The sequence below is a fragment of the Gymnoscopelus microlampas genome, assembly GCF_963454915.1.
Source record: "Gymnoscopelus microlampas genome assembly, chromosome: 15".
NCBI classification, from domain to species: Eukaryota; Metazoa; Chordata; class Actinopteri; order Myctophiformes; family Myctophidae; genus Gymnoscopelus; species Gymnoscopelus microlampas.
In genome coordinates, this window is record NC_139952.1 from 22699662 (window position 1) to 22721375 (window position 21714).

Genomic DNA, 21714 nt, shown 5'->3' on the forward strand with positions numbered 1-21714 from the left:
ACATATTGCAACATACTGTTTACGTTGGTGTGTGTGTGTGGAGAAAAATACTGAACTCTGTGCAATCAACATTCAGAATTATATTTCGTTAGCCCTCATAGCATTATTGCCTAACTCACTTTTTGGTCAAATTGACATTTTTTCCCTAGCTCTACTCTCCTAACATTTCTGCTTCATTGTGCCTTATTGCCTATGTCCTAAGCCAATCAGAATGCATGTTACATTCCAAAATGAATGTTTTGACTTAGGCAGAAATGATTTTGAATGTAACAAGTTTTCTTTCTGATAGGCTGAGAACATTGGCAATGAGGCAGGATGAATCAGCAGTTTTAGGAGAGTAGAGTTACGGAGATATAAATAAAGACAGATAAACATGACTTAGGCAAAAGGAGTTTTTTACCTTCTGCCTAAGTCATCTAGTTGACTTAAGCAGAAAGTGTTTTTTTTTGCTTTGTCTCTCCTGAAAACCTTAAAAATATGAGTTAGGCAATTATGCTATGAGGCTAATGATTTCTGTTACTGTGCCCTGGGGGTATTGGGCAGTCAATATCTCTGCATTGTTTCAGCTAGTGCTATGGTGACAGCTGATGGCACTTTCCCCTAACACTGATGTTGTATGTGTCTTTCTTGCCATCGATCTAATTCCTTTCTCCTGTTTTTATTTGCTGACATTAGTTATCTGTGCTCTTGCTCCATGTTTCAAGGCCAAGGCTGAAATGCAAGCAAGGGAGCAATAGAGAGGATATTTTGGAAATAGATTTCCCCTTACATTGTTAAAATTGACATAGATGAAACCTATTATATTGCAGAAGTCAATATCTGATCTAATCTCAGTCCCCCATCATCTTTTCATTATTCCCATGTCCTACCAGTGGTGGAAAGTACATTTACTTTAAGTACTGTACTTAAGTAAAATGTTGAGGTATTTGTACTTAACTTGAGTATCTCACCTTTCCAATACTTTTACTTCTACTCCACTACATCTCAGAGGCAAATATTGTACTTTTACTCCACTACAATTATTTAAAAACTTTAGTTACTAGTTACTTTGTAGATTTTTATTATTATTACAAAACCCACATTAACCACTTCAGCCCTATACATTTAGGCCATTTGAAAATAGCCGATCTACAAGCTCACAAGCTTGCAGATCTGCCGTTTTTTCTAACGTTTTTTTATACATTTGAAAACTTGAAATGGGACATTCTGCAGTATTAGTAGTTTTACTTTTGGTACTTTAAGTATATCTTGATGCCAATACTTTTGTACTTTTACTCTAGTAAATGTTGATTTCCGGACATTTACTTGTAACAGAGTATTTCTACATTGCAATATTGCTACTTTTACTTAACCCATTGATACCTGGAACGCATCTGTGTCACTTTAGATTTCATTGGCTATTCAAAAATAGCAGATATACAAGCTCATAGCGCGGCACCGAGTGCCGCGCTATGAGCTTGTAGATCTGCTATTTTTGAAAAATATTAAAAAAAATATTTTAGATTTGTTTCAAAAAACTGTTAGGATTTAGATTTTTTTTAAAGAATCGCCTCAGGTCTTACTGGGTTAAGTAAAACATGTAAGTACTTCTTCCGCCACTCTATCCTACTTATATTCATTATTCACCCCCCCCCCCCCCCCCCCCCCCCCCCAGGGTGACCTGGGACCTGTAGGTCCACCGGGCCCAGCAGGCAGATCAGGACTGGAGGTGAGGAGGACCTTTTATTATGTATCACATTGTACATCAACTAAAGAGTATTAGTACATCCAGACATGATGCACATTGTACATCACAGTCATCGTACCCAGCAGACCCTCTGAGGTCAATTTCTAAACCCGTGACCTCTCTCTAGGGCGACCCCGGCTCCCCGGGACCTCAGGGACGACCCGGACCCTCCGGACATGTTGTGAGTTCACGACCTTCGACCTCACACTCTCTCCGTCTGTGTTGCACGCTGCCCTGTCGATATTATGGTTGTGTTTTTTTACGTACGGGAGGCTGTATATATATATATAGTAATTGGTGCATCTGTGTTATTTTTCTCTCCATAACAGGGTCCCGCTGGACCGGCTGGACCCCCAGGACCGGCTGGCCCTGCAGGAGAGGTGAGAGAGATGTCAAGATAATTTTTTTAATGAGTCTTGCATGGGAAAGTGTATCCAAGCTCCTCTCTGTGTGTGTGTGTGTGTGTGTGTGTGTGTGTGTGTGTGTGTGTGTGTGTGTGTGTGTGTGTGTGTGTGTGTGTGTGTGTGTGTGTGTGTGTGTGTGTGTGTGCGCGCGCGCGCAATGTATTCGCTGAAGCGAAAACACCATTTTGTGGATGTACTTTACACTTCATTGACCAGAAGAACGACAATCAATAAATGAATTATCTTGGTGACTTTCCAAAGTGACTATCTAACTATATAAATGGCGACCAACTTCCGCACCCTCGGTGTCCACACCCCACAGCTCTGTTATCGACTAAACAACGCACCGCCAGACCACATGTCGCCAACTGACTCGCCACGCCGGCCGCGCTGAATTTACGCCTCGCGTAGGGGACAGCTCACTGCTCAATACACCTTTTCCACCGCGCAACATAATTAATTCTACTCACCAAATGTCGGACAAAACGGAAGGGGAGGCAGCTTCGTACCTCATCACCACAACAGCACGCAGCCGCTGCGGGGGTTTTTTCCTTTTTTTCCAAACTTTTTTTTTGGTCACCATTTTCTCCAGGCACCATTTCTGGTGTAACGTCGGGTGTTTCTTTTCACCAGCCAATCACCTTTCACGTTGCCACGTCCGTTGCCACGTCGCGCTGACGTACGCTAAACAAGCGCTGCCGTGCGCACAATGCAAACGAGCCCAAAGGCGCGCAAAAATCAGCCGACCATTGCTTAGACACAAAGTCAGACCTGGCAACGCAGCCTACGCCAATCATGTGTGAGAGATCTACAAGCTATGGGGCAGAGACGCCACCGTATCTTAGCAACAACTACAGCGCTCACTCTCATTGGTCGTGTCACGCTAAGAGCAGTCTCCAGACAATGGCATCGCAGACAGCTTGCTGTTACTGCTGTAGCCATCACACGCAGTTGCAGCACGACGGACAGGGCGCTGTGATAGCTGCCATGTCGCTAACGCTAACCTGGTTGTCATGCCTGCAGCGGCTGTGCAATCACTTTGTCAACAAAGCACGTTCGTGTGGTGAATGTCTATATTGCTGCTCAGTTCGTCCATTGTAGATGGTGTATGTTTGTGTGTGTCTTCTGGAGAACTATGTAGCTCCACAGCAACTACAGTAACTAACGTAATGGCAGGACCGCCCCGTGCAACGCATGTTACGCTGCATTATGGTCATGTAGTAATTTCAGATAATTTCGCTCCGATTACAGCAGTGTTTATCAACCCTTTCACGCCCCCCCCCCCCCCCCCCAAATACACGTACTTGATCTGGGACCCCCCCATTCTGTTTGACTCCGTTCCACAAGTAAATATTGTGAAAATAGCCGATCTACAAGCTCGAAACGCCTCACGTTCAGAGGCTTTGTAAGCTTGGAGATCGGCTATTTTCTACATGATTGCCTCTTTCTTACATTCTTTGCCAATGTGGCCCATGTTTTCATAGCATAGTTTATTGACTACTTCTGTTGCAGAAATGGCCATTTCCTTTACTTTCGGTTTTTTATTGTCTCCGCCAGGCCGAAAGGCATGGCGCAAGACTATGTTTCACCCCCTGTCCGTCCGTCTGTGATAGCTAATCTCTCACATCGTTGACTTGATCGCAGCAAAATAACAGCCCGATGTGGAGAGTCAGTGAGAGCTGGATAAACGACGTAAAATGTGTCAAAAGGAGTCTGTACGGCTGTCGATAAATGAACACATGACGTCGGTGGGAGAGCAGATATTGTGTCTTTTGGACAAACAGCAGCGTGGTGCTGATGTTTGTTGTGTGAAGCAGCTTAATGTCAGAGTGTTTGTGTTGGAGCGCCTCAGTGCGGCTGCAGAGTTCATGTGCAACCTCTTCCAGAGAGACACAGAGACACTAGAAACTCTGCTGGGGAAAAAAAACACTGCTGGGCATTGACTTTCCTATGGACATTGATCTACACACTGCAGGTATATCTGCTACACACACAACATCAAACTACACACTGCAGGTATGATGCAGCGTTTGCATTACAGCCAGCATGCCAGCGTAGTTCCCATATGGTTTCAAGGTGGGCTAAACCATATGGACCCCATGTCAGCAATGTCAGCGGCATCCACTTCAGTCCCAACTGCGATGCCCATGCAGGCTATAAGTAGCTTCTACCTGGCCCTTAGGTGGGCCCCAACTAGCCATGTTTATGTGGGACCAAGGCGGGTCCTAACTGGGTTTGCCCATGCAGGCTTTAACTGGGTTCTACCTGGGCCCTAGGTGTACCCTAACCAACCACAGTGCAGTGCCCATCGCTCCAATTGTTGTGACGTCAGGGCTCTCAATACTGCACATTGGTGGAGGAGGAGGGGCCGCAGGGCGACCGCACACATCGCTGAACCAATGGTAGCCCACGGATGTTTCCTCTGTGGATTTACAATCTGCCCCTCTATGCCACATATCATCCGCACTACAGGGTCTTCACTGACCGAGCCACGGCCCCACTGACCCTCATGACGCTACGCCACTTAAACGTGCGGCAGCATGCGCTGGGTTGCCAGGTTTGCACAGCCTGCACCAGAAACAAGCAACCACCTTCATGAAAAAAAAAAAAACACCGAAATGGTCCGCAATGTTCCAGGGGTGTCCCCGCGCGTCCCAACACTCCACAGGGGGTCAGTGGACCATCAGGGGGTCCGCGGACCCCCTGTGGACCCCCTGAAACATAAGAAATATTTTTTCTTCAAATTTTTTCCTTTTTCAAAAAAACTTTTCCACAGTTTCACTCCGGCGATTTGGGTCCCCCAATATACACACGGCTGGGCCCCGTGCGCGGCTGGGGTTCAGGGGGGCGTAGCCCCCCGAAACTCTAGTAATGACTATAAATCAAGCAGGACAGTCGGTGTACGATGAACCAGTGCTTTACCTCAATCTGCTTAACTGTGTTCATACGACACGCAGTGCACAGTAAAGATGTTTCACATGGGAGCGGCAAACACAGCCAATGCTGAAAGGGGGTGTAAAGGTGTAGCAATCTAACACTTATTATTTTTCTAAGATTTATTGTTGGGCTTTTATGCCTTTATGGATAGGACAGGAGTAGGCTGACAGGAAATGGGGAGAGACGCGCAGCAAAGGCCGTCGGGATCGGGACTCGAACCCGGGATGCGCCGTCAGGCTACATTGAGCCTAGGTGCCTGAACCGTGTACACCAGCGGTCCAGGCCTCTAACACTTATTTTAACCAAAGAAAAATCACTTACTGCACCTTTAACTTGTACGTCGGCGGGCACCGGTTTCCCTGACTGAAAATGTACAATGTACAAGCTCTCAGCTTCTAGATTGGCTATTTTCGACACACAGCAACACCGCACAACATCGTAAATCAGGCTTAAACATCTACCTTGCCCTTACTAATCTGACTGTCATGCCGACTCCGATAAACACACAACACAACACTGCAATGTGTCGTTCCAAAGCAGCCGTTTACTTGTCCAAGATGCAGGCAGAACTACTGTCATAAACGCTAACGGCATTAGATAAGGTCATGTCGTTTCTGCCCGTGAGTCAGAGTTATGCTGGCTGTCAGAAAAAATGTTAACATAAATGTTAAAAGGTTTTTAAGAGTGCTCGATGAAGGCTAGACAGTTGTTATGTCAGTTTAATTTCAGTGCCTGCTGGTTTCTCTCTGACCTGCTTTGTCTCATGCTACTAGTATAGAGACCAGACAGTGTGTGTTCAGAGCCTAGACTATGCTATATATGGGGTTATACTGTACATAAAATACAATATTTATAATTAGATATATCTGTTTAAAATAAATTGGCCGAACATAAACTATAAACAAGAAATATATTTTCATTAATGCATGTGTTAGTTTATGGTTGCTCAAAATATATCCGAAATATATTTTTGGCCATGAAATGTAAAATATTACTTTATGACCCGTATGGGATCAAAATATTGTTCCTGTATTTCACCAACATTTCGGTCCTACAACCAGAGAGATAAGTTGATCTGTTGAAGATTTCATTGATGAAAATGTATAGAAACTTTGGAGTGTGAGAGAATGATCTTTGGATCCCATACTCCAACATGCATGCACGGAAGTGTTTAGATGTGCGGACCTCATTCCACTTGAGTTACTGTACTGGACATTGTTTGCTCTCTCAATTTATATTCCCTGACTACACTTCAATCATAAAATAATTACCCACTGTAAAATGCAATCGATGACGGTTGGGGACTTGGGGGGGACTGCAGTTTTTCTGCCTCCATTATCGTCCTTTTAGTAGCAACACTCAAGGTGCTAGCTGGGTAACGTATAGTGCAGTTTATAAAAGCGTTTCCAAAAGGTGCCCTCTCACCTGGCACACCAGCACGCCGTAATCAAACACAGCCTCATTTTCTCCCTGACCTCCACGTCACCTGCTCTCTGTCTCCTCTGTCATCTTGTTTGCTTTTCATTAGCCCCATAATGGTACTTCCAGGAGAACATAATGTGCTCCGCTCTCCTGTCCCGTGTCCGAACAAGCATTTATCGAGTGAAAGCGGTCGCAAGCCGCGCTAAATAAGAAACGGAGTCCTTCGACGTGTCTAATCGAGGTCCACTATGTTTACGGCAGAGACGGGCGATAATGGCCCGCCACTGATTCAGGGTTTAGGTGCCCATCAGTATCAGCTTTGCGATGTGAATCATGGTCTCGGCAGAACATTTTCCTCAACACCAACAAAAACCCGGTTGAGCTAGCTGTCTGCGTGTTTTGGTTGTTCGTCTCACTATTTTATTTTGGGGGCCAGGCATTCTGTCAGTCTATAATGGGGGTGAAGTGAGGCCAGCCAATGTACCGCTGCTTTGATTCTCTGCTGCTGCAATAAACGTTTCTTATAATGCTTATAAAATGTACAGTTTTTGTTCATGGGGTATCCATGATTCACTTGAAATTGTTATTAAACATATAAAGATCTCTAATTCTTATTGAGCATGACCATTTTTACTCAACTAAAGCATGTAAGATACTGGGTCTGGAAAGCAGAACAGATATGGTCACATACTGTTAACTTGCATTGGCCTTTTTACACCAAAGGTCAAGTGTGTAGCTTGTGCATTTCTGTGAATTGTCGATGATTATCAAACAGGATATTTACTTTAAACCCATGAAAGCAGGTCCATGACCCAAAATGGGTCACAACAACCCTATGTTAGGGAAACGCTGGTCTATAGAAACATCAATATATGATGCCATTCTGTATTTCATATCAACAGGGGAAATTCCCCTTTCTGTCTATTTTGGCCTTTTTCTGTGGTCTTACAATTCCCATGATGCATTTCAGAGGCAAACATCTGCCTGGCAGGCAGGTCTATGGCCACAGGTCTATGGCAACTTGATTCATAGTAAACCACTTAAACGCTATATACCGCAGTCCCCCAGGGGTATATACTACCGCCCCCCCCCCCCCCCCCCCACCTAATCTCTTTGCGGAAAATAGGTAGCTTGTTGATCTGCTATTTTCACTGAATGTTCGCCACAGAATAGGGACGCTAGGGTTTATGTGTCAAGTCAAGATTGATATTCTTGCTGCAATCACAGTGAACAAGGACAATGTCACAGCCACTGAGTGTACCAGCCAAAAACCATGATGTAAGGGTTGTAGTTTTCACACTTATGGCTTTTACCCCAGTGATATTAGTGGGATAAACCTTTCAGCGCAACTTTAGCAGCATGAGAGACCCACAGTAGAGCTCAGTGTTTTGCCTGCTAATTAGCATGAACATTAGCCCCACAACAGATAGAAAGAGATAATGCTGTCCCTATAAGATGAACGCAACAGTCAAGAATTCATAATTTACACCATGTCATGTAGCTTTGAATAGAAATATTCCGTAATAATACAGAGATATTGTGTGCATTTGCTACTAAATTTCTCATTTTCTTTTTTGTTTATCCTTTTGCTCAGAATGATACATGTTGCTATTATCAATGCACACACTGATTCTAGTACGATAACGTGAAATATAGCCCATTTAACAAAGCTTGCCACAGGATGTAATTGTATACAGAAATGGGATTCATATTTCCATCCGTTAAAAAATGGTGTACGCGTGTAGGCTGACAAACGATTTTCATTTGCGTTAATGCATTTCAACTAATGCAATAATTATTGCATGTTATAATTATAATTATCAAACCAGCCCTGATCATAGATTGCCACCATGACTCAGCCCTGTATGCTGCTAAACAGTTATCGTTGAATGATTTTTTAGTATAATCTTTTCAATTCCCAATGACAACAAAGACAGATGGACAGACAAGTATTAATAACTTTATTCATGTGTAAAGTGCCTTTCAAAAACATAGTTACACAGGTGCTGTACAATGAGCAAACAATTAACACCACATGGAAATAAAAAGTTTAAAACCAAGCAGCATAATAAGAACGATAGTAAAACCTACACAGAAGGCAAAACAATATAAACATGTTATGGTGATAAAACAAGTGCTTAGAAAACAAATGTTTTAACAGCACTACTAGTAGTATCTCTCTATCAGGATTAGGAGTCGCTCCTAATTAAAAGAATAAAAAATAGAAGATGTTCTGAAAACTTTAGTTAGGGTTTAGAAGGCATTTTTATCTCCTTGAGGACCTCCTTGAGGCCTCAGGTCTAAACGGGTTAAGAAAAGTGAACTGATTTCCTGCCTGTGTACAGTACCATCCCTTCATCCACACAGCGCCATATAACGTCAGAAAAGTTGGGTCTCTTGGTAGCATTGTGAGAAGATGTAATAAAGAATGGCGTGCCCTGTCTTAGGGGTGTGTGAAATTGTATTATAAACTGAGAGTACGCGGAGCTCAAGCAACCCGTTTAATCTTTAAAGCTTTTTGCCATGAGAATAATTTGCATGGAGATTTCAGAGCGCCGGAGTTCAAGTCTCATTTGCAGGGGTTCTGATCCCCCTCCTACATCCACACTCCACCCCCCTCCCTGTGATTTGTACCCATATCGTGCGGTGTGTGTGTGTGTGTGTGTGTGTGTAGTAGTAGTAGTGTATGTCTGTGTGCATATCAAGTAGAAAAACTGGAGAAATGCAAGTATTGTTACGCTTTCTGATTTCTCTCTCTCGCCCATATCTCTTGTCCCCATCCCTCCCTCTTTGTCTCCTTCCCTCTCTCTCTCCCCCTGTCTCCATGTCTCTCTATCTCCCTTTCTCTCTCTCTCTCTCTCTCTATCTCTCTGTCTCTCTCTCCCCCCCCAGGGTATCAAGGGTGAGAACGGCCAGGCAGGAGAGAGGGGTTTGCCCGGGATGGTAGGACCCGTAGGACCACATGGACACCAGGGCCCAATGGTGTGTGAGGCCCCCAAACACAGTGTGGTTCTCCTCCATTTGACCAACCAACCAACCAACTAACAATGTCTCCTGTAACTCTGTCCCCTCTGTGTTGCAGGGAGAGCCAGGCACTGACGGTAAAGACGGTGGTGATGTGAGTAGCTGGTCGGTGGTGACCTATTTTGTCATCGATGAAGTGCAGGATGTTGGTGGAGAGTTTAGGGCTGGGGCGATAGGACTTCAAAATCATTATCACCGTTATTTCAACCAGTGTGATCTTTCTATGGCCGTGTTGTTCTTCTGAGGGAGGCTGACCACTTTGTTTCAACAGGGAGCCGCGGGCCCAGCAGGGGAGAATGGACAGGCAGGTCAGAAGGTAAGGACAGCTCTGTGCGTGTGTGTGTGTGTGTGTGTGTGTGTGTGTGTGTGTGTGTGTGTGTGTGTGTGTGTGTGTGTGTGTGTGTGTGTGTGTGTGTGTGTGTGAGCATCCCTGGCTGTGTACCACCGCACACTTGTTTGTTTTCCACATATGAAGCTGGTGTGAGAGTGAGTATGCATTAAGCCTGATTTATACTTAGCTGTGCGGCGGTGTTGCGCACCAAAAATACTAACATAATATCTACAAGTTGACAACGCGTCACAGGGGCTGGTGCACAACACAATGCTCAACCAAGTATGTTGCATCTCAAGTTAAGCGTAGCGTCTTAGCTGTCACTCATCTCTCACCGCCCCACACACACACACACACACACACACACACACACACACACACACACACACACACACACACACACACACACACACACAGACCACTGTATGGTGATATGATGAACCCCTTTTCCTTCGCTCTGTCGTAGCTACGTTTGCCCCATATCTCAGTCAGTGCTGAACACGCTAGCTTGTGCCTTATTTCCTGCTCGCTCAGCACACTCCCTTAACACAGTCATCAGTTCAGTAACCCCATGACCTTCCCTCTGCTTACCCAGTGGTAGTACAGTGGACACGAACAAAGTACATTTACTTGAGTACTGTACTCAGACTTTTTTTTTTGAGTATCCATACTTTGCCATGTCTTTTTGGATGCTTATATGACTTCCACTCCACTACATTTCTATCAATGGAAAAAGTACAGTATGTTATTATGAATTAACCACTTAAGCCCTATTTCAAATAGTGAAAATAGCAGATCTACTGTACAAGCTCGCAACGTGCCATGATGTGATGCATTGTGAGCTTGTAGATATGCTGTTTTCACTACTATTAATGTGTTTTGAAAATCGATTTCGATTTTTTTATATATTTTTTGAATGCATGTACTTTTGAAGTATTTTTTAAGAGCAAGTTCTCCAGTACTTTAACTCAAGTGCAAAATTTGACAGAGCAACTTTCACGTACTGAGGTTGAGTACTTTGTCCACCACTGTCAGCAACCCAGAGGGAAGGGGTACCATCCCTCTGGCACCCCTTCCCGCCCCCCCACCCAAACCGCTAGCCTCATAGCGACTCCCCTGCTAGCCCCCTAGCTAGCTCTCAGTCTTAGCCTTATAGGACCTCCGTGGCAGGCAGGCGCTTATAGTAGGTGGTTATAATGATAGAGTTATTCTCCGGCTCCGGGATAATGCCGTTAACCCATTGAGACCTGAAGCCGATTCTACATGTCTCCTAAATCTCAACAGTTTTCTGAAAAACGTATGTTTCTATATCAGTGGGGCTCAATCTTTTTCATATCAAGGACCCCCAAAATTATATGTATTTGGCCGCGGACCCCCATCAAAATATTTTGTTCCATGGACCCCCAGAAGCAAAGATTTGAGTTAAAAATGTTCGCTTTAAAAATATACATATTCAGAAGATTTGCACACATTTTCACGATTTTTGAATAGCCCAAAGTGTAAAATAATGCTTTTTAGCTCAAATCTAAAAATGACACAGTTCCAGGTCTTAATGGGTTAAGCATGAGGAGCTAACGCTAGATGAGGCTATTTGTCACGCTGACAGGATGTCATTGTCAGGGCTTTTAGCGACACGGAAGAGGAGAACAAGAGGAGACGAGACGAGAATGGACCGGCGCATTCTTCTCCCTTCCTCTGTTCTCTCAGAAGCCACTTTGTCCACCGGTGACATGTAAACATTAGACGTCCATTATGGCCCGCTCTGTCCTCGATAAATCACCGTCGCCACTGTAGAAGAAGCGTTTTTTGGAGTGTATATTTACACAGACTGGATGGAGGAGTGCTTGCCTCTGTGGGCCGTGATACAGATGTTAGCTGAGGGCAGTGTTGCCAGATTCTGTGAGAGAAAGAAGCAACCAGGTCTAGGAAAACCAGCCCAAAAGAAGCGGCTATGGGCCACATGAGCACTTTAACACATACATCAGCTATTTGAAAATAGCAGATCTACAAGCTGTGATGTGATTGTGATGTGATTGTGATGTTGTGATCACGGAATTCAAGTGGCTTCAGTTGTCTATGACCCGTGTATCCAAATCTGGGCAAGGTTTCAGCCCCATCAGAGCCCCTTTGACTAACATTATATATCAAAAAAAGTAGAAAACGTATATGAAAAAGGGGCTACTTCTCTGGCCTACTGGAAGTGTGCACAAGACATTTGGGGCTGATCGTTCCAGTGGTTTGTGAGATCAGATCCAGAAAAGGACACAAGCACAGACACACAGAGAGACACACAGACAGACGGGCTTCTAGGTGGCTTGCCCCACGTTGTAAAAGAAGAAAGACAATAAGCTAACTCAGCATCTCTTTGTTACGCCAACATTGTTCTTGTGAGGCAGTTTTGTACTTCAATGTACTGTAGTATTTATGAGGGTGGCTGTTTCCACACTAGCTGACACGCACACAAACAGCCCAGCCTTTATAGAGCAGCTCCACACTGTGATTTGTGTAGCTTCATTCACAAACTGCACACCATCGTTGTTATTGGATTGTTATGTCTTGTTTGCTTATGCATAACACCCAGTGGTGTAAAGTAACCAAGTACATTTACTCAAGTACTGTACTTAAGTACGATGTTGAGGTATTTTTTACTTTACTGGAGTATTTCCAATTTTCAGTACTTTTACTTCTACTCCACTACATCTCAGTGGCAAATATTATACTTTTACTCCACTACAATTTGAAAACTTTAGTTACTTTGTAGATTTTGATTATTATTAAAAAACATACATTAACCACTTCAGTCCTATATACATTTCGGCCGTTTGAAAATAGCCGATCTACAAGCTCCCAATGCGTCACGATGCGACACATTGTGAGCTTGTAGATCTGCTATTTTCAAAAGATTTTCATACATTTCCAAACTTGTGAAATGGGACATTCTGCATAATGAGTACTTTCTACTTTTGGTACTTTAAGTACATTTTGATACCAATACTTTTGTACTTTTACTCAAGTAAATTTTGAATTCCGGACTTTTACTTGTAACATAGTTCTACATTGCAGTACTGATACTTATACTCAAGTAAAAAATGTGAGTACTTTTTCCACCACTGCATAACACCTAATTACTCCCTGTCTCTCTCTCTCTCGTGGTGCCCAGGGAGAGCCAGGTTCGGCCGGGCAGAGGGGATCTCCGGGGGAAAGAGGCCGACCAGGACCCCCAGGTGGCGGTGGAGGAGGCTACCACGCCAAGGACGCACAGCCCATGATGGGACCAGCCGGACCCCGCGGGGAGAGGGGCAACTCGGGCTCACAAGGCCCTTCCGGGACCCCGGGTCCTGCGGGCATACCTGGAAATGATGTAAGATACTGTACCAGAAGCAGATGAACGTCATTTAGATGCTAGGCTCATTGTTTACCTGGCTGGTATCCTGTATAGTTTCACTGTACAGCAGTGGTTCTCAAACTTTTTCATGTCAAGGACCCCCAAATTGACACTTATTAGCCCGCGGACCCCCATTTGAAAAGATATGCCAAGGACCCCCATAAGAGAACATTTTTACGGCTCTAGCAGTGATTTTCAACCATTTTAATGTCAAGGACCCCCAGTTTGACATACATTATTAGGCTACAGACCCCCATTTAATGGTATTTCTATCTCTGTTACCCCAATTCATATTGTAAAATCAAAGTTAATGTAACTCTGAGAGTGTACAAAATGGAACCAAATGGACCCGTCAGGGTCCATTTGGTTCCATTTGTACACTCTCAGATTTACAGACCCATAAGGGTCAATTTGGTTCCTATCTATCTATCATTTAGCTGGGGACCCCCTGGAACTCCCTCAAGGACCCCTGGGGGTCCCCGGACCCCACTTTGAGAACCAATACTGTACAGTACAGATTGTTATTTGGATAGTATATTGTTTAGGCAGATGGTAGGTTCTTGGTTCACCTGGGATCCTAGTTTCTTGAGGCACTACACTGTCTCTCTGCATTTTATGTATGTGATTACCTTGGTTATTGTAAGTCACTCTCGATAAGAGTACTGTATCTGCTAAATGTCTAAATAAAGCACAGCATCCTAGCTTTCATAGTCATTATAGGGGAACAGTTCAAGTATTTGTTTTAATTAAAACAAAAACTGCCAATCTACCAGCACACAACGCACGATTTACAGTTTTAAGATTTAGGCATAACACTAACAGATGCTCTTATCCAGAGGGACTTATAACAATCAAGGTAAATACTGTATCTACATAAATAGTGCATGTACACTGTAATGCCTCAAGACACTAGGATACCAGGTAAACAATGAACCTAGCATCTGTCGACACAACGTGAGTTTGTAGATCAGATCTTTTTTTTTAAAGAACATTTTGAACATAAAATAGGGCACAGGTGCACAATGTGTAAAATGTGACCTTGTTCCGAGGAGCATGTTTTGCTCTATACTATAATATATATATATATAATATATAGATCTATAATATACTATACTATAGATCAACACATGTTCTATATTATATCAAGAGTGGACAGTAAACCGTTTTTCTTTTCATGAACTGAATATTTTTCCCATTTCTTTTCTCACTGTTTAGGCCGTGGTCAATTATGATGACATCAAGAACTTTATTCGCCAGCAGGTCATCAAGATCTTTGATGGTGAGGACATGTAGTGTAAACCAGTGGTTCTCAAAGTGCGGTCCAGGGACCCTCTGGGTTCCTTGAGGGGGTTCCAAATGGACCCAGAGTGTACAAATGGAACGCTTAAAGGGATAGTTCACCCAAAAAAAGACCTTAGAGACTTGAATTCATGTATGTATATATATATTTGAGTAGTCCTCAACACAGTGAGGACTACTCTTCCTGTGGTGGTCCTTGAAATGAAAATGTTTTAGGAACCACTGTTGTAAACCTCCGCAGTCACGCTGCAGTTGTTGTGATGACAGTCATATCCAGAGCAACATCTTCTACTGCAGTGCAAGCTGTATGTCATCACTGTCGGAAGAAACCTTTGTATGTCCAAAAGCGTTGCTTTTCAGGAAATTGAAAAAAGAATGTATAAAACCCACAGACAGACTGGTAGATGGTAAGATGGCTCCCTAGTTTGTCAACCTGGCTCCCTAGTTTGTTTGACAGGTCATTCTTTCAGAAATACAGAATATAGCAGATCTACAAGCTCGAGAATACAAGCTGTCACAATGCAACACGATTAAGTACAACATAGGGCATTCATAGTTATGAAAAAACATGACAAAATGGAGATGCAAGGTTTCTGCCCGACCGTGACGACTTCATACAACTACGACTTCATACAAGCAACCGTTAAATGATCAAAGAGAGCAATAATACTACTGCATATTCTATATCCATAATGCAACAGCTACCAGGCTGGAGCCATACGCTATTTCTCCTTCATTTGAGGTCACACATTTGTTATTCCACTTCTCATCTGGGCAGTGGTGTAAAGTAACAAAGTACATTTACTCAAGTACTGTACTTAAATTACATTTTGAGGTATTTTTTACTTTACTGGAGTATTTCCAATGTTCAGTACTTTTACTTCTGCACAACATCTCAGAGGCAAATATTGTACTTTTACTCCACTACAATTCTTTGAAAACTAGTAACTTAGTTACTAGTTACTTTGTAGATTTTGATCATTTTTACCAAACATACATTACCCACATTTCGGCCATTCGAAAATAGCCGATCTACAAGCTCAAAATGCGTCGCGCTGCGACACATTGTAGATCTGCTATTTTCAAAAGATTGGTGCACATTTTAAAAAGCGTGAAATGGGACATTCTGCATAATGAGTACTTTCTGATACCAGTACATTTTGATACCAATATTTCTGTACTTTTACTAAAGTACATATTGAATTCCGGACTTTTTACTTTATTTCTACATGACGGTATTGATACTTTTCCTTAAGTAAAACATTTGAGTACTTTTTTTCCCACCCACTGCATCTGGGACACCACTTTGTGTGTGCTACCGCGTGTCCTCTTTCACACAACCTTGATCGTACCACGTTTCTCCTCTCCTCAGAGAGAATGGCCTACTACCTGTCCCGCATGCAGATGCCAGAGTCGGTAGCGTCTCCCGGGAGGCCCGGGTCCCCAGGGAAGGATGGGAATCCAGGCAGAGCGGGGTCTACAGGTGCACCCGGTCTCCCGGGACAGATTGGCAGAGAAGGCCGTCCGGGAGCCCAAGGACCCCCCGGTGAGAGCCGTCCTTCATGTCTACCAGCAGGGTTGCCAGATCTGCTTATTATCATTTCCCCCGCAATATTTAATTTGAAAATAGCCGATCTACAAGCTCACAACGCGTCGCGATGCGACGCGTTGTGAGCTTGTAGATCTGCTATTTTCAAATAGCTGACGTATATGTTAAAGTGCTCGTTTGGCCCATAGTAGCTTCTTTTTGGCTGGTTTTCCTAGACCCGGTTGCTTGTTTCTCTCACAGAATCTGGCAACGCTGGTCTCCAGCGACATAAGTGAGACGCACGGCGCACGTCCGTGCGGTGATCAAGTGTTGTAGGCATAAATAAACCAAGCTCCCCCTTATGTTTACAGGAGCAAGAGGACCCGCAGGTCTTAAAGGAGATAAGGGGGTTGGAGAGATGGGAGACATAGGACCCCCGGGAGGACCAGGTATGGAGATCTCACTCAAATTAAATGATTCCTTTTTTTTTTTACCTCGTCAGTGACGGTGCAGCTGTTGTAACGAGGCTGTCTGTTTGTCTGTGTACACATACTGTATGTACTGTATGTCACTATGCCTGCAGTGACTTAATGGCTGAGTCATTATCAAACACAAGGCCATGAAACACTGCTCTAAATCAGGGGTTTTCAACCTTTTTCATGCCAAGGACCCCTAAATTGATATACATTTGTCTGCGAAAATGTTTTGTGCCAGGGACCCCCATAAGCAAAGAGTTGAGTTAAAAATGTTCGCTTTAAAAAAACATATATTCAAAGATATGCACACATTTTCAAGATCTTTCAAAAAAATAGCAGATCTACAAGCTCATGGCGCGGCACTGAGTGCCGCGCTTTGAGCTTGTATATCTGCTATTTTTGAATAGCCCAAAGCTAAGAGGTTAAAATGATTGTGACGCTAATTTTGCTGGGGACCACCTGGTAACCCCCAAAGAACCCCACTGGTGGTCCCCGGACCACTGGTTGAGAACCACTGCTCTAAATCAATATGACATATTACAGTGAGTTGGTGGTCCAAGGACATGGTCAGAAAAGTCAAATTCCTTACTTCCTGAAAATGACATACTTTGTAGCGATTCGCTCAACTCACGATACGATTCATATTCATTCATACGATTTATAAATATAATTATTTTCCGGACAAAATGACTGGAAGATCTTTTTTTTAAATTCATTCTCTTACACAAATATATATTTTTTATACATATGTTTTTACATTACTGTTTTCTCTTTCCCTCTTTTCAATACAGTAGCAAATGACTGAAAACTCTGGCCGTTGAACAAGGAAGGGAGTTGAACTCGCTGTTTGCACCGCGATGCATTGTTATTAGATCGACTTAAACTGTCACCGGTTTGAATCGATTGTAATCGATTTACGATAAGTCGTTACATGCCTAATACCGACATATCATACATACTGTAGTTGTCCAAAGACTTTGTTTTGGACATTTCTCACAAATCCATTCAAGAACATGAATATAGGACACCGAGGTCCGCCGGTGATGAGCTACTCAACTATGCACATCCCTAGTCAGTAAGTGTGTCTAACATAACATCATCCTTTGACTCTATCACCTCTCCTCTGTCTCCTCCCAGGTATCCCAGGTCCTCCAGGCTACGGCAAGACGGGACCCCCTGGATCTGTCGGCCAACAGGGTGTCCCCGGCATCCCGGGCCCTGCCGGACATCCCGGTTCGAAGGGGAAGGACGGCCGGTGTAATCCCAGTGACTGTCAGAGCCACCCAGTAGAGTACAGCCCCAAGGGCCCCCCCGTCAAGGGCCCGTGGTAGATGGAATGGATGAGACACAGAGGGATTGGAACGAGAGGGGAATGAAGCAAAGGGACCTCGGGAGAAGACGGAAGCAACACAAGCCCAGGGGCAAAGTTACAACCCAAAGTTTTGCTGGACCAGTAAACTAACTTTTGTTTTTATCTCAAAGACACCCCCCCCCCCCCCCCCCCCATAACTCTGAGAGTGTACAAATGGAACCAAATGGACCCGTAAGGGTCCATTTGGTTCCATGTGTACACTGTCAGAGCTACAGACCTGTTAGGCTCCCTTTGGAACCCCCTCAAGGAACCCTGAGGGTCCCTGGACACTACTTTGAGAACCACTGGTACAGTATAGATCTACCCGACCATGGCTGTCTACGGAAGTGCCTGGGCAAACCTTTCATTGCATTGACTATCTCTATTAAGTCCTTGTTACACCAAACCGGTCTTGTAAAGTCTGATTTATTCAACAAAAATTGCAGATCTGCAAGCTCAGACGCGACGTGTTGTGAGCTTGAAGATCGGCTATTTTCGTTGCGCGACGCGGCGCACAAGTAAAGTACCGTAAGTGTAAACCAAGCTTTATACATTCCTGCGTATTATTGCTCATCGCTGCTTTCCATTCCTCTTGTGCAGTTTAACAACCGAGGGCTTTTTCCACCACTTAAACCCCAGCATCGGTATTGTGGAGAATGCTTTCACCGAAAATAGCAGATAGACAAGCTCACTTGTGAGCTTGTCGATCGGCTATTTTCAGCGAAAGCTTTCCACACAATAACAGAAAACAGAAAGGACACTAGTATTGAGCTCTGAGGGACTCCGGTTACCCATGTGGGGTTGAAGTGGTTAAAAGGTAAACTTATCAAAGGGGAGCTCCTTCTTCTTGACTCATTTTGTCGTCCCCGGGGTTCCTTATTTCCTGTGTCAGGTTGTAGAAAATGAATGCATATCATTATCGCGGCACTTTGCTCCCACCACTCATATATCTTTGATCTTTTCACTCAAACATCTCATTCGCAGCGCATCCCATGCATTTGTAATGGTCTGTCTCTCTGCTTGGGGTGTAACCCATCTTTTAGATGTGATTTTTTTTTGAGAGAGAGAGACATTCTATTTTTCTGTTAGAAACAGATTGAATCACTCCATGAAACCTCCGCTCATTCCCTCTTTCACAGAGTGCCTGTTTTGTACATATTATATATATGTATAGTGGCTTTTTTATACGTTTTTGTAAGATTTGGAGGCATTAGCATGGCTTTCTGCTTATTTTGTATGGTCATAGGTTATAAAGTAACAGCAACAAGAAATGCCAACGGGAGATTTTTATAACGTCTATAAAAGCTTTTAAAGTGGAATAATGTGTTCAGGAAAGAGGGCAAATAATTTATGAGAGAAAATTGCTTTTGTGTGAGAAAGCGTATTGGTTTTTATAATTATGTCGCCGAATTTCATTATTGACTGTCATGCCCCCCTCCCCCCTCCAATCCACATTGTAAATGCAGCCATTTGGAAACATCTCATTTAATTTTGTATTCCAGCACTACAGAGTAAAATCATCTGTTAATTTAACTCAGAGCGTGTACAAATGGACCCAGATGGAAGCTTACAGGTCTATTTTTCCATTGTTTGAGTCAAATTAACAGAATATTTTAATGTTTAGCTGTATTAAGGCCAATACATGCTACTTCCAAAGTCCAAACTTTTCTTCGGAAAGGGAGGTGATATAACTACAAATTGACGTCATTCCGAACTTCAAATGGGCAGTCTCAGAACCTTTTTTTTACAGAAACCGTTCACCCCCAGATGTCCTGACTTGACTCTCCCAACTATTGTTCGGACAGGCTGTCCGAGCCCCGACATCGGAATGAGCATGTATCGACTTTAGTTCAACCATATTAAGCCGAGTACCACTTGTACTGGTTTCGTATAACACACCCTGCATGACCACTAAGTCTTTGTAAGGATGACCAAAAAACATCACAATCCTTGCAAACCACCTTGCCTATCATCTTGTTATGTGACACAGTACTTGAGTTTACATGAGTTAACCTTTTTTTTGTGGGATCATTTTCTTATTAGAGTTATACCGAGTCTTAAAGCTTTGCCATGTTACCATCTGTTGGGTTTTTGTTCTTTTTCTATCACTACAAGTGATAGCACTCGCATTATATTTCTGCCAAGGGCACCCATGGGAATGTTACATTTAATCCAAACAGTTGTTGGCTTACACAGACCTACAGTAAAGGTGAACCATAACACGTATTGCTACTTGGTAGTTCCTGTTAAGTCTATTAGGATTCTATTGTCGGAAAGTAAACATTAAAATGTCAATGTTGTTCGTCATGCACCCTGTAACCTCTGTACTGTGTGCTGCTGTTTGCTACAGCCAACTCATGTTGTTTTTGTTCATGAAACACACCAGGAAACAAATAAATGTCCAAAGCATAAGTGTAAAAGAAAAAAAAAGAAATGTCTTTATTTATTTTTTGTTCAGTTAAGGTGTGTGTGCATGCATGTATATACAGTATGAGTGGTTGAATGTTGAATGTAGGGGTCAAAAAACAGATGGAATAAGTATATAATAAATAGTGGCAATAACAGTGTGATCGCCTTAGCGATCCCACAATAATATACTGAGTATGTGAAAACATCTGTTCCATTCCTGTTGGCCTCTGATGATGAAAAGGTGTAGCTAATATATATATATATATGTTACAGGGAAATTGGCATTCCAGGGAAATTGAAAAAGGAGCGCTTGTTTTTATCACCCACCCAGGCAATTCTGTAGAACCAACGCTAGAGGGCAATGAAGCCACACACATGCACATGCGTGTGTGTGTGTGTGTGTGTGCACACATGTGTGTCATCGTGGATAGTAACCCATATAAAGATCTATTCTCCCCCTATTGGGTTACAACTTGGACGACGCTGATTCGACTAGCAGAACTTCGGCCGGTCGGCGCGGGCACTCGCACCTGGAGGCGTTCGGGCACATCCCCTCGGCCTCAAGCTCTGCTGAGTCGGCGCGCCTCCGTCATGGACAATAACTATTATCACGGGTGCGGTGTGTGTGAACTCTGAACGCGTATTCAGCGTTCCCCTAGCGTAGCTTCCTGGTTGCTGTGTGGGGGGGAACAACAAAAGCCCCGCCTCGCGCCTCCTCCCCGCGCCGCCTCGTATCAAAGCCCCACCTAGCGCCGCCTCCTCGCGCCTCCTCCTCCTCGCGAGCCTCGCATAAAAAAAAAAAAAAAAGAAAAGCCCCGCCTCGCGCAAGTGAAATGTGTCTTCTGCACTATAACAACCAAATCATTCTTAGGCACACAAATTGCCACATTGTTGACCTGATCTGGAATCATACCCAGGACATCCAAAGCCTCTGGATTCCCAGGCAGGGCCTCTAACCACTTTATATCTATATCTAGCTTTCAGTTGTTGTGGAACCGGCCCAAGCAAAAAGGGTGTCCCTGCAAAGTAGGCTGTGCTATTATGTTTTATTATTATTTTATTTTCATTCAACTAGTGACGTGTAAAAAAGAAAGAAAAGAGAAGTTAACTGTTCTGTTCTGGATCAAGCTTAATCAGCCCTAGTGACGTGTGTGTGTGTGTGTGTGTGTGTGTGTGTGTGTGTGTGTGTGTGTGTGTGTGTGTGTGTGTGTGTGTGTGTGTGTGTGTGTGTGTGTGTGTGTGTGTGTGTGTGTGTGTGTGTGTGTGTGTCCTTCTGTATGACCTTCTGTATTCAGTCTTGAAGTAGACTGCATGGAACAACATTGTGGGAGTTAAGTGTCTGTCCCGCTTCTGTTCTGTCAAACATAATTCAAAGCTGGCTTGATCTGCTGTTTGTTTGAATACTTAATTAGTCAGAAAGGT

The 21714-nt window shown here is 43.6% G+C and overlaps 1 protein-coding gene across 5 annotated transcripts in view; it reads left to right on the top strand.

Annotated features, from left to right (window-relative positions):
• col16a1 (collagen, type XVI, alpha 1) overlaps window positions 1-20317 on the top strand; it is a 137909-nt gene extending 117592 nt beyond the window's left edge. For all 5 annotated transcript variants that reach the window (XM_084081233.1, XM_084081235.1, XM_084081236.1 and 2 more), the window contains 11 exons: window positions 1655-1708; window positions 1854-1907; window positions 2056-2106; window positions 9382-9471; window positions 9572-9607; window positions 9785-9829; window positions 13005-13205; window positions 14445-14508; window positions 15901-16074; window positions 16428-16505; window positions 17670-20317. In XM_084081233.1, the coding sequence (XP_083937359.1) occupies window positions 1655-1708; window positions 1854-1907; window positions 2056-2106; window positions 9382-9471; window positions 9572-9607; window positions 9785-9829; window positions 13005-13205; window positions 14445-14508; window positions 15901-16074; window positions 16428-16505; window positions 17670-17863 (1041 nt within the window). In that variant the 3' untranslated portion in view covers window positions 17864-20317. The remainder of the gene's footprint in view (window positions 1-1654; window positions 1709-1853; window positions 1908-2055; window positions 2107-9381; window positions 9472-9571; window positions 9608-9784; window positions 9830-13004; window positions 13206-14444; window positions 14509-15900; window positions 16075-16427; window positions 16506-17669) is intronic.
• The last annotated feature ends 1397 nt before the right edge of the window (window positions 20318-21714 follow it).